The sequence below is a fragment of the Dermacentor variabilis genome, chromosome 9, assembly GCF_050947875.1.
Source record: "Dermacentor variabilis isolate Ectoservices chromosome 9, ASM5094787v1, whole genome shotgun sequence".
Lineage (NCBI taxonomy): Eukaryota > Metazoa > Arthropoda > Arachnida > Ixodida > Ixodidae > Dermacentor > Dermacentor variabilis.
Window position 1 is genome coordinate 22,023,005 of NC_134576.1, and position 16,062 is coordinate 22,039,066.

At 46.3% G+C, this 16,062-nt stretch overlaps 1 protein-coding gene across 10 annotated transcripts in view; it reads right to left on the reverse strand.

The window, feature by feature from the left end:
* Cadps (calcium-dependent secretion activator 1) overlaps window positions 1-16,062 on the reverse strand; it is a 618,572-nt gene that overhangs the window by 381,000 nt on the left and 221,510 nt on the right. For all 10 annotated transcript variants that reach the window (XM_075704042.1, XM_075704047.1, XM_075704043.1 and 7 more), the window contains one exon: window positions 12,933-12,996. In XM_075704042.1, the coding sequence (XP_075560157.1) occupies window positions 12,933-12,996 (64 nt within the window). The remainder of the gene's footprint in view (window positions 1-12,932; window positions 12,997-16,062) is intronic.

Genomic DNA, 16,062 nt, shown 5'->3' on the forward strand with positions numbered 1-16,062 from the left:
TCACAGTTGTTGAGCAGTCATCGATGCCAGTAAATAAATGGAAATTCATAACCTATTTTGATAACATTAAATACACTGAAATTATTGAAGAGGCAGACTGGTTGTCAGTTCTTGAAGCTCTAGATCCTGATGTTGTGTTGACCAAACTCACCCAGATTATTATTACCGCAGTGAGATCATGCACTACCATGCTGTCCTCAAAGCGAAGTAATCCTGCTCCGCTTCGCCCCTGGCTATCAAATTCTCTGTTATGTTGTTTAAGAAAAAAGGACAACCTCTACAAAAAACAAAAGTGCCAGCATTTCAACACGTGCCTTAAAGCACAATATAAGCATTATTCAAACACTTTACCCACACTTCTCAAAAATGCAAAACACAGTTATTATCAAGATCAAACTCAACAAGTCGGTAATAATACTAGAAGAAAATGGCAGTTGGTAAATTAGTTCTTAAATAATTCTGATTCATATAACTAGTGTTTATGCACTTTAGCTCTTGCTCTCCTTCTGTCCCTATGATATTCAGGAATCATGTTTTTTGGTATTGAGTCTATCCTTAAATTTCTGTGGCATATTGGTGGAAGTTTACATATGGAGGTGTGTGTGGATCCATATCGGATCCTCAGATCCTCCAGTATGTGTCTTCCTAGTTCAGTTTCGGATAGCCTCTCCAGCTGGGCTAGATTGTGTGCCTCGGCCAGCTCCTCTAGGGTATTGTGGATTCCCAGTTCTAGGAGCTTCTCAATAGCCCTGTATCTAGGGAAGTGAAGGGCTGATTTATATGATTGTCTAATTAGGCAGTCGATTTTCTTCTTTTCAGCCACGCAGGTAAGGAAGGGTATATACTATCCGGCTCAGGACGAAGGCTTAGACAAGCTGCCTGAGATCTGCTTCTTCATGTCTTTACGTATGTTTGCCACTTGCTTAATTAGCCTGTTTGTTATGGCTAACACACCATATGATTTTGTTCAGGGTGACTGCGTTCTTTCCGTTATTTTGTACGTGCATACACAGGATTCTAAGAGCCTGCACTTCTTGTATGTATGTGCCATCTACCATCACCTTTATGTCCGGATAAGGCATTTTTGCTTGTAGTTGAGTCCTTATAATCTGAAGTTCTGACTTTTGGGGGGAGCATGAGAGATCTATTTGATTCGCATGATATGACACTTGGTCTACTCCGGCTTGTTGTGTTTCCTCTATCTTACTATAATTTCTGGTATCAGCCCAGGGCGTCATATCTTCAGCTTATAGTGAGTGTCTTAAACCAGAGATTGTGCTAAGTGCGGTAGCTAGCAGTATAAGATAGATGTTAAACAGGAAAGGGGATAGTGTTGATCCCTGTGGGGTTCCTTTGCTGCCAAGCTGCAATGTAGAAGATGCGATGGAGCCTAACTGGACTTTGGCGGTCCTGTCGGAAAGGAAGGCTTTTTTTACATAGTTGTAAGTTTTGTGCGAGTTCCTCCAATGCAAGCATGATTCCTTCATGCCTAATGTAGTCAAAGGCTTCTGTTAGATCTAGGGCTAGGACAGCTCTAGTTCTTTTACTGTGAATAGGTTGCAAAACCTCTTCTGAGAGTCTTAGCATGATGTCTTGTGTTGATAGATTTGCTCTAAAGCCTATCATAGTGTGCAGGAAGTAATTTCTGTCATCCATGTGGCTCTGCAGCCTGCTCAGAATTACATGCTCTAACACTTTTCTTAAGCAGGAGGTGAAAGATATGGGCCTGAGGTTCTGCAAGTCAAGCTTCTTTTGCGGTTTCAGGATGAAGACTATCTTTGGTGCCTCCAAGATGAGGGGAGTTCCCCTTTTTCTCAACATTCATTAAAGTATTTAGTAATGGCTTTGACCGAGGTATCATCTAAGTTTTTCAGTGATTTGTTTGTAACCCTGTCTGTGCCTGGAGCCGAGGAGGTCACGAGTCTTTGAAGCATAGCTTGCACTTCTGACTCTTGGATCTCCTTGTCCAGTTTGTGGTTCGGGGTTCCTGAGTAGCTTGGCAGAGAGAGTTTGATGTGTCTACGTATCCCTGTCCGAGTTCCTCAACGACTTGTTTATCTGTGAGTGCTTGGTTATGCACTAGTCTAATGATGTTTTTACAGTGCACTATGTTGCTGTTCTCCAGATCCAGCAGATGTCTGAGGATGTGCCAAGTATCCCTGAGGCCAAGTTTGCCACTTGGGCGCGGTGAACTTGGCCAGCAGACTTGGCCCATTGTTGCCTGGCGAGCTGTTGTGCATAATCTTCTATCTCTTTAGATATTTGTAATTTTAATACGCAACGGCCGATTTAGTTTCTGCATTTGCCACCTTCTCTGCAGACTGTTTGCTTCCCACATATGTAGCAGCTGACTGAACAAAACGAATAACATTGCCTACATTGACCAGGTTTTCTTATCTAATTGACTGACAGGAGGCGAGGTGCACGCTCAAGTGGAGTGGATTTCAATGGGGTCGAGCCAACACACTGAAAATAGATAACTGGATGAAGAGGGAGTTGCCAGCTTCTGCAATTAGTCCGCTTTCCCTTACTTAGCTTGCAGTGGCTTGTCTAAAATTGCAGCAGCATGCAACAGACAGTTAAAGATGCCACTAAAACGGATCCTCAGCAAAGAAGAGTTGGCAGAGCAATGTTGTATATGTGCCGAGAGGGCTCAATAACGCTATACGGCTGCACAAAAAGTTTAGTTACGCACAAATAAACCCATTCTCTCCAGCAGGTGCAGTAACATTGTATGATGAACCTCCCTAATTTTAGTGCCTCAGGTAATCCGGCAAGTTCAAGCGGTTTGCCGGATGAGCGGGAGCGTAAACATGAGCGACCAGGTTGGTGGTGCCAGCAAGGGGTGCAAAGATCAACCACATAAATAGAGAGCCAATTACTATATTCTTCTGGGCTGGGGTGTAAATTTTAGACAGCGGCGTAATTGTGTTCACAATTACACCGCTGCTGAAAACTTGTACCATTAGCGAAGCAGAATATAGTAGGTTACTGCAATTTTGGCTCTGCGTTTGTCTGATTGAGCTCTACACCCCCAGGCAGCTGCACCACTCCGGCCACTCACATTTATGCCCCCGACGGTCCGACAATACGCCAAAACTGACCCCGTTTGCCCGACTAGCGGACAAGCTAAAACTCTCTAGTTTGGCGCCGCCTGCCGACGGAATCTCTCCGTGACGTAGAAAATGTCATGATGAGATACCGATTGCGAAGTGTTCGATGTCTCCAGTGGCTCAGCCCATTCAGCCACCATTGTTTTCGTGTTGCAAGCGCTTAATGTACGCGTCTTAGCTGCAAAACAACCTTGCGTACTGGCCAACAAAGGTACTTAGCGAGTCAACGTATGGCATTGTCCACTCTCATCAGAGCGTGTGCAAGTGATGCCATGGACAACGAACGTGAAGAGGCCACTCGCGTATATGGGAGCTGTTATGAAATTTACCTAGTAATCTAAATCTCGAAGCACTCACACATCTCTTGTACATTTATGTTTACTGAGGCAAGCATGATTGCATGCACCTATCTCTTGCACACGTATCTCTGGCCGAGAGGTAAGATTTCAATTTGAGTTGATTGCCATGTGTGATTCACGGCAACGCTTTGCCCTAGTTTTCAGCGCGTAATTAAACTGGCGACACATACGAAGCTTCAATATTGGTTATTAAGTCCACATGACCTTTAATAAAGGTAGCCATATGCACTCTAGGCGCAATAACAATACTGTTCGCAGCATTCGCCGGGCCAGTGCGGCATGCCACTTTTGCCAGAATTATCGCAGGACGATGATTTATCACCAATATATTTCAATAAGCGGAAATTTTAACCGATTATATTTTTTGTGTCCTCAATCTATGCTTCATTATGCAAAAAAGGTGATGGTGTGCAGACAGAACACAAGAGAAGTGGACAACACGAACGCCACTTCCACTTCTCTTCTCTTGTGTCCTGTCTGCACGCCATCACCTTTTTTGCATAATGAACCTTTACCAACTAGCTCAGCTTTCTGTCGTTCTAATCCATGGTTCCACTATATGCGCTTCTCTATGCAGGGTATTTTCACTTATGTCCATGCATCAAGGGTGCAATCGGAGATAGTTGTTCGGAGCGTTCGTTCGGTTACTGGTGCGCGCGATTGGCCTACTCCGTGCCGACGTCGCGGCCGCGGGACGCGGCCACATTTTTTGGCGACGTCAAAATGACAGTAAAACTTTCATTTGGGCGAGTCAGTTCATGGCTATTCAAAAGGCGCAGCACAACTGGGACGGAGACAAAGAAACACAAACACAAAATGATGACATGCTCCTGTCAATCATCTTGCAACCGAGTATGTCGTCTGCTAGGCGCCGAGTGCGATGGGAGTTGGGAAGTTTGGAGTGATCATACGCTCGTTACAAGACCGGCTTCACATGGCTTGTCTGGTGTATTGGATTGGATTCAAACGGCGGCTTCGATGGCGGAATGGCACGTTCAGATCCAATCCATTGTTTAATTCGAGAAAATATCGCTTCCAATGGGAACTTCGGTTGTTGCATTGGCACTGCTTGAGCAGGAACAAGAGCAGTGGAGGTGTGAAACGCGTTTGAAGAAATGCCAGAAAGCAAATTCCGGCGTCGCTTTCGTTTCTCGAAACAAATAGTGTGTGTTTGGTTGTGCGGCGAACTCGACCCCATCGTCGGGTGCCAGTGAGCCACTGGAATGTTGTTTTTGCCTCTTGAAAAGTGCACCACTGTTCCCGTCGTTTCTTTTTCCTTTTATTTTTTCCTCGCTGCGCGCAACACCACCTAGGGACGACGCAGAGAAACTAATAGTTATAAATTGTATATGCGGTATACGAAGCGGTACACATGGTGGCCATCATTACAATAAGTATGTCTGTATTTGGTAAAGTAATGCCTTTACTGCACGTGCATTTTGTTTTGATGTATCTATGTATTAGAAAAAATAAATATTGCTGAAAAAATAGATATAAATTTATTATAAGATGCATTTGAGCCATATTTTTTAACTACTTTCGAGGCGATGGCAGCGCTAAGGATACATTGTAGTTTCTGTTAAAAGCTTCAACGGAGACCATCTGGAGACTGTGTAGCACCGACGCATATCCCTTGAAGTAATGTGCCTTTGAAAGCTCAATGCTCCTTAACCTCAAAGGACTTTGAAAGTGCCAGTGTGACTGGGGTATAAGCTTGAGAAGAAAAAAATACATTTTTTAGATAAAGAAATCATTCATTGGAAGACGAGAAACATTTCATTTTGTAATATACTGTCTGCAAGCAGACAAGAAACGAGGGAAGTAAACTTCCGGGGAGTTCACCGCTTGCCGATTGGCTGCTCTCTCAGCCTCGTTCTCACAAATTTTGCATACTGCCACATTGTGACGTTGCAGAAACTGAACAGAACACGTATCGAACAAAGATCTCTGATTGTGCCCCAAGTGAGCACGCTGCAAGCCCAGTGTGTATCCCTTGCTCCCAACTCTTAATTACGATCGCCATATTTAGGTTTCAGTGACTCTGCCGGTCTCCAGCATCAACCAATTCGGTGACCAGCAGTTCAGAACATCACGACTGCTAGCAGAAGGACAGGCAGTATGGGAAGCTGATCACATTCAAATATGCAGCGTAAAGGAACAGCATGAGGACAAATTCCACCTAATAATTAGTCTTTTTTAATTAATCAACTTCTAAAATATCATAATTCGATTGAAAGTGTCAATGAGAAAATTGTAGAGCAACATGAAAAACTGCCAATACAGCTTTCTGTAGCTCAATACGTGCTACATAAAGGTTTTCCGAGCGCGAAAGAAGCCCGCGAATACAGTCGAACCTGACTATATCGAACCCGTTTACATCAAATTATTCTATATATAGAACAATTTCTGGACACAGTATAGTTACAATGAGTATACATAGCAAAAACAGGGTGTCTACCAAGTTCACATTTCCAAATTTTCTGAGTTTTCCAGGATTTCCCTGAGCGCCTTTGTGAAATTCCATGAATGAGCCATAACTCTGTTTAATGTCAAGACATGCTGACACCATGTTGCCCAATGCTGTAGGATGCATGTTGAAACAAAAAAATTACTTAATCCAGTTTGAATAGTAAGGAGTAATATCTATTTTATTTAAAAATAAAACAGAAGGAAGGTGTTAGTAAAATGCACAGCGAAAGAAATGATAAAACCCATTGCAAATTGGGTCGAACATTTTCAAATACGAATGTAAGAAGATGCATACATAAGTAAATATTTTTGAATATGAGCTATTTTTATCAACTTATAGCAAGCTCATCGGTATGAGGCCTGAAATTCGTCCCAACTAAGATTCTCTCTCAACAGCTGGGAAGTCAACCTCAACTGTCCTGACATACTCTCAGCCTGTACACAACATCTCAGTGTTGGGTTTCACTGCTTTAAAGAATTTATTTTGGTTTGGATGAGGGACACCTGCATCTCGGCATCAACCAACGCTTTGTTTTTTGAGCTCAGGCTCCCTCAAAGAGGTGGCAGCATGCTTCCTTTCCCGTTAATTCCTCAGTACGTCAGTCCTTCCTGTTCTCATCCTCCTCCTGCCACGCGTTCACCCCGTGGATCATTTGAAGCATCCTCTTGGTCAGTTGTACAGTCAATGTCCCATTTTTCGGACTCCCTAGGGGCCGCAAGAAAATCTGAAAAATCGGGCAGTCAGAAAAAATGAATGCATGTCCTTAACTGCTCTTAAGGGCTAAAATTGCCACAGGCACGTCCGAAAATGCTCTTAAGGCCTCCCAGTACACTTATTAGGCATATCGGTGCTCGTACTGTGCCAGGAGATGGGTGTGCATGCGTGAATAATTAAGGAATACATACAGTGTCCCGCGACAATTGCCCCTTCCCACGCTTTTCATGCTTCGCCGCGTAACATTGCTGTACACTGGCATTATGCAATGCACTGTAAGCTATTCGCGAGGATTACAAAGGCGGATTCGGTGCCATTGCTGACAGCGGCGAATTCTTTCAATGAAAAAACACCGCACCGCACGGCAAGAAGCTTAATAGCGAACATAGAAGCAGCTAGACCTAACATTGCCGCGGTGGTGGCTATGGCCGCCAGCGGATCTGCGTGCTTCGAGGCGGCGAGATAAAATGGCAGCAGTGGTGACTTTGATTATTGCCATTTCAGACCTGCAGTCAGGGCAATATACACTGGCTATATGGAATATGTGGTGGTGCCGCAAAGCCATGCGTATTATCAGGCATGTCCGAAAAATCGGGTGTCTGGAAAATCGGTCATTAACTACTATGGCAATACCTCGTGCCAATGACACAGCGTCAATGACGAAGATTCATTGCGATTCCTGTGTTACTGGAGCCAGCATTAACACGACTTTCGTTCCCTTTCAATGAAGTTACAGCTAATTTTCCCCGATAGAAGCACAAATTCCCTGAGTTTTCCCTGAGTATTTCCAGACTATTCAAATTCCGTGAGAATTCCCGGTTTTCCAGGTTGGTAGACACCCTGCAAAAATTACGCTTACATCAAACAAAAATAGCGGCGACTCTACGTCAAGCGGCCGAAAAGTGCCTCCAGAAGTTGGCTTTCCCTCGCGGTGGCGGGGAAATCCGACGGCGCGGCTCCATCCAACTGTTCTCCCTACCGTGACCGCGCTGTCTCGAATGAGCCATCGACACCCCCCTGCAAAAAGTGATCCTGGCCCACCCACAGCGCTTGCTCAGACTAAACCCCTCCATACACGTTTCCGCCGATCAGGTTAAGTACCGCCAACTTGCCCTCCTCCTCCATGCTCCTATCCCACTCACCCCCTTAGCTTCCGGCGCCAAGCGAAACTTACATAGCTGCAGCTTCCTGTTCCGAGTGGAAGTGACGTTTTGTTTTTTAGCATTGTTTACTTTCGCGTCGCTGAGAGGCTTTAATTGCACCAGCTGCGGTTGAAACTGTGAATGCGATTCCATCCAAGAATCACCGCCTATTGTAACCAGCAATCTGCTTGTGTTCGCTGCTTTGCGTCAACCTGCGACCAGTTGTGGCACGAGCGACAACGTACAGTGGAATGTAGTGCCTGGGCGCTTGGAGACCACTGCCGTTTTTCGTGCATTTAGAAAACGGTGACCGCGAACTACTGCTTCAGCAGAATACAACAGCTTGTCCCCTTTGCATTCTTCTTGTGGTGACTGCCACAGCTCTGCTAAGCACGCACGGGCATCTCACCATCGTCTAACAGCAGTCAAAGCGGAAATTCCCGCAGCGCAACTCCAGGAAATGGAAACACCGGAACTGGAAATTTTTAAACCGGAAATGCCGGAACCGGAAATACCGAAACCAGATTTGGTGTGAGGGGAAAAGGCGGTGCACAACAAAGGTTATCGCTACTTAAGAAAGCGGCGGTGGTGCGTGGATGCAGGGGCTTTAGCTCAGACAGCCAATCCATACACAAAAGATGGCCAATCAGAGACTCTTGTGCCCTCGTCGCAGAAGATGGCGAAAGTGCGAGTTGTCTCGCTGCTTTTCTGGTTCATTGTGTGTGCGCCTTGTGGGCCTTCTCCCGCAGTGTAGCCATGATGGAAGGGCAGAATTCGCCTTTCTTCGTTAAGCTCGAAATTATAAATCGGGTCTAACACGCTGAGAAGTCGGATGTCCCCGCAGCGTGCAAGATTCCGAGGAGCACTCTCAGCACGATCTTGAAGAATAAGGGGGAGATTAGGGCTAAAGTGACCAAACTCGCGACCCGGTGCCCATGGCACCCGACGCGTACGCACAGCCGTGTACGAGTGGTTCATCCGAAATTGCTTCAGCTGTGTCGGCTTCCGCGTGCTCGGTGATGACTGTACATTTCGATGAATGCAGCGAAGCCGTTGCGGGTGTTACCGAAGTTTGGAGCGAGCTGTCAGAATTTTCAGAAGCTCTTGAATCAATGATGGACGAGTTTGTGAGTGCAAATGATGATCTCGCGACCACGGGGGACCACCTGTCAACCTGTCCAGCAGACCACCTATCTACTCAACCACTTCCACCTGCGATTCGTCATCCCTTACCATCACCGGCATGCCGAAGGAACAACGCAAAGACCCCTGGATCGCTTCGCTGCTTGACCATATATCTCGATGTTTGTCTGGCTCGCCCTCACGCACCCTTCGTCGTCAAGCTCCACACTTTACCGTTCACTAAGGCTTGCGGTACCATAGCAATTACTCAACCAATGGCCGCAGGTGGCTCCTTGTTATTTCTCGTCATCTACGCTCGGACATTTGCAGCATTTTCCACGATGACCCCCAATGTGGCCACACTGGCACATTCAGGGCATACTCCCTTCTTCGCCTATGGTACCACTGGCGCGGCATGTATCACCACGTTCGCCAGTATGTTCGGTCATGCCCTATGTGTCAGCACCACAAGACACCTCCTCACAGCACCGCCTGTCCTCTACAGCCATTGCCTTGCCCTGCCCGACCGCTTGACCACGTTGGAGTCTATGTTTTCGGTGCCCTTCCGAACACTGCTGATGGCAACCAGTGGGTTGCCGACCACCTCACCCGGTACACTGAAAGATCGGCGCTGCCAACCGGCACAGCGAGAGACGTTGGTTACTTCCTTCTTCATCACGTGATTCTGGGACATGGTCCACCATATAAATTACTAATCGATCGTGGCCGCGTGTTTCTCTCAAACTTCATCGAAGCCCTTCTAAAGGAATGTCAGATTGTACATCGCACCGCCTCAACCTACCATCCTCAAACTAATGGCATGCTGGAATATATCAATCGTACCCTTGCCAACATGCTGGCAACGTACGTGTCCGAAGCTCAGACGAGTTGGGACCAAGTACTTCCACTCATAACCTACGCTTACAACTCTGCCAACCAAGCTACCACTGGTTTCTCGCCTTTCTTTCTTCCCTATGGATGTGAACCATCACAGTGCATAGACACAATTCTGCCATACCGATCTGACGTTTCTGAAGCGAAACCTATTTCTGAAGCGGCTGCTTATGCCAAAGAATACCATTAACTGGTGTGTCCATTTAGCATGCAAGACCTGTGTCAAAAATCTCGCCATGGCACCTCTGCATCTATTGCCCACTATTTCCCCGGAACACTGGTTTGACTATGGGTTCCATCCGCCTCACGGCCTTTCTACCAAGCTCTTGTCCAAATACCATGGTTCTTACAGAGTCCTAGAGCAAACATAGCTCGTGAACTATGTCATCGAGCCGGTTGAGCCAGCTCCCAAAAATCGTTTCCGAGGGCGCGAAACAGTTCATGTCGCACAGGTTAAACCGTGCTACGACCCGCCTGTGCTGTCTTCTGCCCAGGTCGCCAGGTTGGCTCCTTTCTACCCGGGGAGTGTTGTACTGTAGCACTTCGGTACCAGTTCTGTGCCAGCACAGAGAAAGAAGGCGACGTTCGTGTGTGTCTCGCTCTGTCGGTTTTTTGGGCTGTGGCTGCCTTGCGTTAGTGGCCCTTTTACAGACGTCATGCCCTGCTGAGACGAAAACACCTGTTACTGCACACACACACACAGAGGGAGGGAGGCAGCTCATTGTGCTGATGCCTCCCCCCCCCCCCAGAAAATGAAAAGTGTGCGCCTATCCCTCCCAGCGCGCATTGCTATGGCATTGCTCGAGGTCGTGGGTTCAACCCCGACCGCGGCAGCCCTATTACGATGGAAGCAAAATACAAAAACTCTTGCTTACTTAGGTTTAGGTGGACGTTAAAGAACCCCAAGAGGTCAAAACTAATCCATAGTTTGCAACTACAGCATGTTTCAGAATCCAATTGTAGTTTTGGCACGTACAGTACCATAATTCAAGTAAAGTTTAACACTTCTGCCACCATGTGACGTGCCATGTGAGGCAATTACAATACTAAATGTCTTGGAGGTTATGAACAATGGCGCACAACAATGCCTCAAGCAAACATGTCTCGCTGTGTGTTCTGTGTACTGCGCAGTGGTGCACAAAAGGTAACAGTTACCATCAACTCACCACTCTTGTATTGCATTAAACGTTGAAGAAATTAAAGACACACTGCCAACGTCACCGCTAATTATCATTAATCAAACCAAACAGCACAGAAAGCTTCACTTACGTCGATGCCCACACCCACAGTTTTTAGCACTATGTTGACAACCTGTACTTTTACTATGATGATGTCCACTATTACATTGTGCAGCCCATCATGGATTATCAACTAGTCCAGGGTTCAATTCTGGAGATTCTGCTATTTTCCTTGACATCAATGGACCCGATTTGTTTTCATAAAGTGATGTAATCTTCATGTTTTGCCTCAGAAATTGTAATGGAAGCAATGAACCTAATGTTCTTGATAAAGCATAACAGTTTTTCTCCTCAGTAAAATTAAAGGACCTATACCCGCGGACAACTTTCTGTGGCAATGAAAGGAAAGCTACAGAGGGAAAGCGATCCACAAGTGAGAGCGCTTCTGAAAAGAGTCCCATGTTTTCATCCAAGTTAGTTTAAGCTGATTTGAATGTGAAAGTTTACTTATTTTGCAGCTTTTCCCTTCCACATCTGGGCAAACGCGAAAACATCGCATGTGAAGCTGCGTTGATTCACAGTATGTTCCGAGCAACCAAAAGCACTATCAAACGCTGGCGGACTACTTGGCACTGTCATACACGTTCAGGAGCCATGCGTCCGTAGGTTTCCCTTCTTGCCATAAAAAGTTGTCCGCGAGTACAGCTCAAAGCACATGATTATCTTATTGAAAACGCCTCTTGGTTCCAATATCTGCAGCGTACACGCTATCGTCTGCTTTATTAGCCAGGATGCGTGTCAACAAAAAACGTAAGGAGTCATTGTAGGTCAGCCCCATCATTCTTGTTTTATACTTTGAGAGAGCATACGTGACCGATAAGTGTTGTTGAGTGCATGTTCAAGGCCAAGTTATCGCTACAGTATCTTGTGAAACGCAAGCGACTGAGCTTTACTAGGTTGGCTGAGAAGTGGTCGAACATTACAGATAGCAATGCATGCACCAAAGAAAACCACTTGCACAACGCAAACGATGGCACAGCCATCTCTCATAGTGAGCAAAATAAGTACAAAAAGACGAGGACAAGACATGTAGGTGACACACACATGCACTAACTTACAATATTTCAAAACTGTATGAAATATGTAGCATACACATGGCACAAAAATAAAGAAACATACAATGTGACGAGCACGTGTTCGCCACCTGCTCATCATTACTCTAAACATACACACCCAATAATCATTTCTCATTTTCAGTCAGTACCATGGGTGCCATGCTTGCACATGCATCATCCAGTTTATCTACCTTTGTTATTTCTGACTATTAATTTTGTCATCTTGTCAGAGGATTGGCTAAGCACTGAAGTGCTGTGAAAATGTGGTATGCATCTACAATCTTGGCGAAATTCCTTGCAAAACATTTACTCTGTTCCGAGTTGAGCAGGCGCCCCCATAGAAAACAGTGATGGCAGATGTACAAGTGCACAGCTAGCCCATACCACTTGGCAGGTCACTCCTCAGAGCATGTGATTGAGTGGCCATGGTACCACCTTTGCAATCAGGCCAGATTGTTATAAAATAGATTGTAATGTTTCTTTACTGCAGTATAGAAAATCAGTCCTCATGCCATCATAATATTGTCCTGGCTGTCGTCATCACCTCGTTGCTGTTTTCACAAACACGCTCACACCACACACACAATGCTCGCCTTACACAAACGCATTTGTCTGGAAATGATCTGCAGAACATCCAAACAATGCAGAACAGCCTGCTACCTGCAAAATGCTGGTTGCAGGCCATTGTGCCTGCGCTGCTGAATATATAAATATCACGAAATTATAGCTACTAGAAAGAAAATTTTTTCGAGAGATTTAGCACACTAAAAGTCGGAAGCCATGCTATGCCATCCTATACAGGCTGAATGGGCATATTTCACTCACCCTTTCTAGCAGGGACAGAGTAGCCTTGAGGGCACCCTCCGGCCTCCCAAATGGGAAACAGTACCTGCACACAGCACTCGATATAGCAACCTGGCCCAGCCTGGAGAAAGATATCAGCTACACCCACACATTCAAATGGCCTCCAATGTGCCCGTCACATGGCTCTGTCAAGATAGAACGAAAGTTGGCAGCATCTTTACAAGCTTCATGGCATTTAATTCTTGCATAATACTGATGAAATCAAGTAATAAATCTCTCTGTATCTTATGACCTAATCTTGAAATTTGCTTTTCTTTGTGAATGCTTACGCTACTTATGTGAAAGCAGATGCAATCATTATGGTAAAACAAAGTAGAGTGCAAAAAACACACCCACACACATGCACACAGCCGCACACATGCGGTCACACCAAAAAGTACCCCACACACAGGCACTGTGTCTGGGGGGTCTTTTTGGTGAGATTGTGAGTGTGCGGATGTTTTTTTTTTTTTTTTTTGCAGTCTAATTTGTTTTACCATAATGAGTTACGAACTAGCCCAACAGCAAGTTCTTCTAATATTCAATCAATTAGCAGGGCATTCGGTGGCTCTAAGTTTTTCAGGCATTCCTTTGGCAGTTAATGTAGCTAATTCAGTTCCAGTTCTTCAGCTGTTAAAAATAGTCTCAAATGCATCTCTCATGTGGTTATGCCTTTGAGCATGAAAGCACACTTCAAGCAATTTGAGTTGGTATTTCATAACCTGCCAACTAGGTCATGTGAGCCAACAGTGTCTGGCCTAGCATCACATGTGGCACACACAGAGTGCTCAACCGAGCAAGACTGGAAACAGACAGAACCTGACACCCCCCCCCCCCCCCCTGTCCATATGTTTGAGGAATGTGTTCCGCACAGGAGCCGAGGGACAAGGCGGACTACCGGCAAGGCAGAAACCAAAACAATCTTTATTCCCACTCCCCAAAGCCCCCCTTATAAATACAAAGTCATTCCAGTAGCGCCATCTTATATACACAGGTGGCGACCTCTATATCCCTCCTTTTCACCTCTCATGGGACAGGGCCCTACAAGTCCAACCGTCGCGCTGGTCTCATTATATGACTGCTGCGAGTCTGTGTCACCGTTTCCTGCGGCGTTACTTCTGGCTGCATTGGATCTTCTTGAGGTGCTGCAAGCTGCATGATCTCAGGAGGGACAGGCAGAGAAGCTGCCAGTTAAGCCGGGGTCGTTTCCAATGAATGAAGTACCAGGTGTCAATGATTACACTGAACGACACCTCTGGCGATCTGAACAAGCTAGGACCGTGGACGCTGAGCCTGTGAGAGTACTTCATTATTGCAGCATGCGTCAGTGCTATACATAGTCTCTAGGACTGAAAGGGGCCAAATGGCTTGAAGCATGATGACGATTGTAGTTCATCACTTGCCGTGCCTTGTTCCACGAGTCCTTTTCTCTGAAACTTGCGTGGCATGGTAACGACGGCACCAGTTGTTCCGGTAGTTTCGGGAGACAAGTTTGTAATTTGGTTCCCATTGGGGCTTGAGCCGGGAAAATGCCGTTGGGACTAGGCGTGTCACAGTACGACAGCAAGGCAAGGTAGGGATCAGGACCTTTCAAGAGCAAGTCTTTCACTGTGCGCACCATGCACTCTGCCTCTCCATTGCTCTGGGGGTACCTCGGGCTGCTGGTCTCATGACAGAAGCCGTATGACTGCGCAAACTCGGCGAACTCGTTGGACACAAACTGCGGTCCGTTGTCGGTCGGGACGATGTCTGATATACCAAAATGGGCAATACAGCTCTTGATCGCTGAGATGACTGCTGGTGCTGTGGTGGACCCCACGGAGACTATTTCAGGAAACCTGGAATAATAATTAACAATCGGGATGTAATTGCGCCCTCTAAGTTGAAACAGATCGATGCTAAGGTGCTTCCATGATCTGTCAGGTGTCACCGTGAACAACATAGGCTCAGACTGCCGAACTCAAGTCTTGGTACATATGGCACATTTGGCCACCATATTCTCAACATGCATGTTACAGTTAGGCCACCAAACAGACTCCCTGGCCCGTTCTTCGCAGCAGCGCACTCCCTGATGCCCTTCGTGTAATAGGGCAAGAATGTCCTGCTGCAAGACTGAAGGAATGACAAGTCGTCGGTCCAGCAGAAGGATGTCGTCGTATATGCTTAAATCTGTCTCTCTCCTTCCAAACTGGAGCGATCTGCAGCGGCACTTTGTTTTTGTCTTGCCATCCTTTCATGCAGTACGTCATGACTGCAGCATGCATGCATGACTGCATGGCTTGGTGTATGCAGACATCTTCTAGCCGTCTTGCTACAAGAGGTGGTAATTTATTGAACACTTCACTCACAAACAACTCCAGGGTGTCTACCATGCGAGTACCTGGCAAATCAGAGGGAGCTCTTGACAAAGTGTCCGCCGTAGCTAAATGCTTTCCAGGCACATATTTCACCACATACTGATATTGCATCAGTTTTATCTGCATTCATTGTATATGAGGCAGCATGGGTTCTAGGTCCTTGTTACCCAAAAGGGTGATCAGAGGAAGGTGATCTGTCTGTACCTCGAAGCCGCAAAGAAACTGGTCGTACCGTGAAATGGCCCAAGTTACTGCGAGACCTTCCTTTTCTGTTTTACTATAATGTGCTTCCGTCGGAGTAAACGCCCTTGAAGCATAAGCTACAGCCTGTAGAGTACCTTCAGGCTGGTCCTGTAGCAGTACAGCTCCCAGACCATAGGAGTTGGCATCCGGGGATACTACAGTGTGGTAGCAAGAATCGTATTTTGCCATGGACGTGTCGGAGCTCAACAGCAACTTGAGGCGTGAGAAGGCCTTTTCTTGACTGGGACCCCAAGTGCAGGTGCTGTTCTTGTTTAGGAGGGAACGAATGGACTCCGTAACATCGGATAAGTGAGGTATAAACCGTGCAACATGATTGGCCATTCCCAGCAATTGTCGTACTCCGCTGACGTCGGTCGGTGAAGGCAGACCCTTACAGCCTTGACCTTGTGCGGGTCTGGCGAGATTCCGTCCGCCCCAATCACTAATCCAAGGAACTTGACCGAGCTCACCCGAAATGCGCACTTCTTTTAGTTAAGGGTGACACCCTCCTC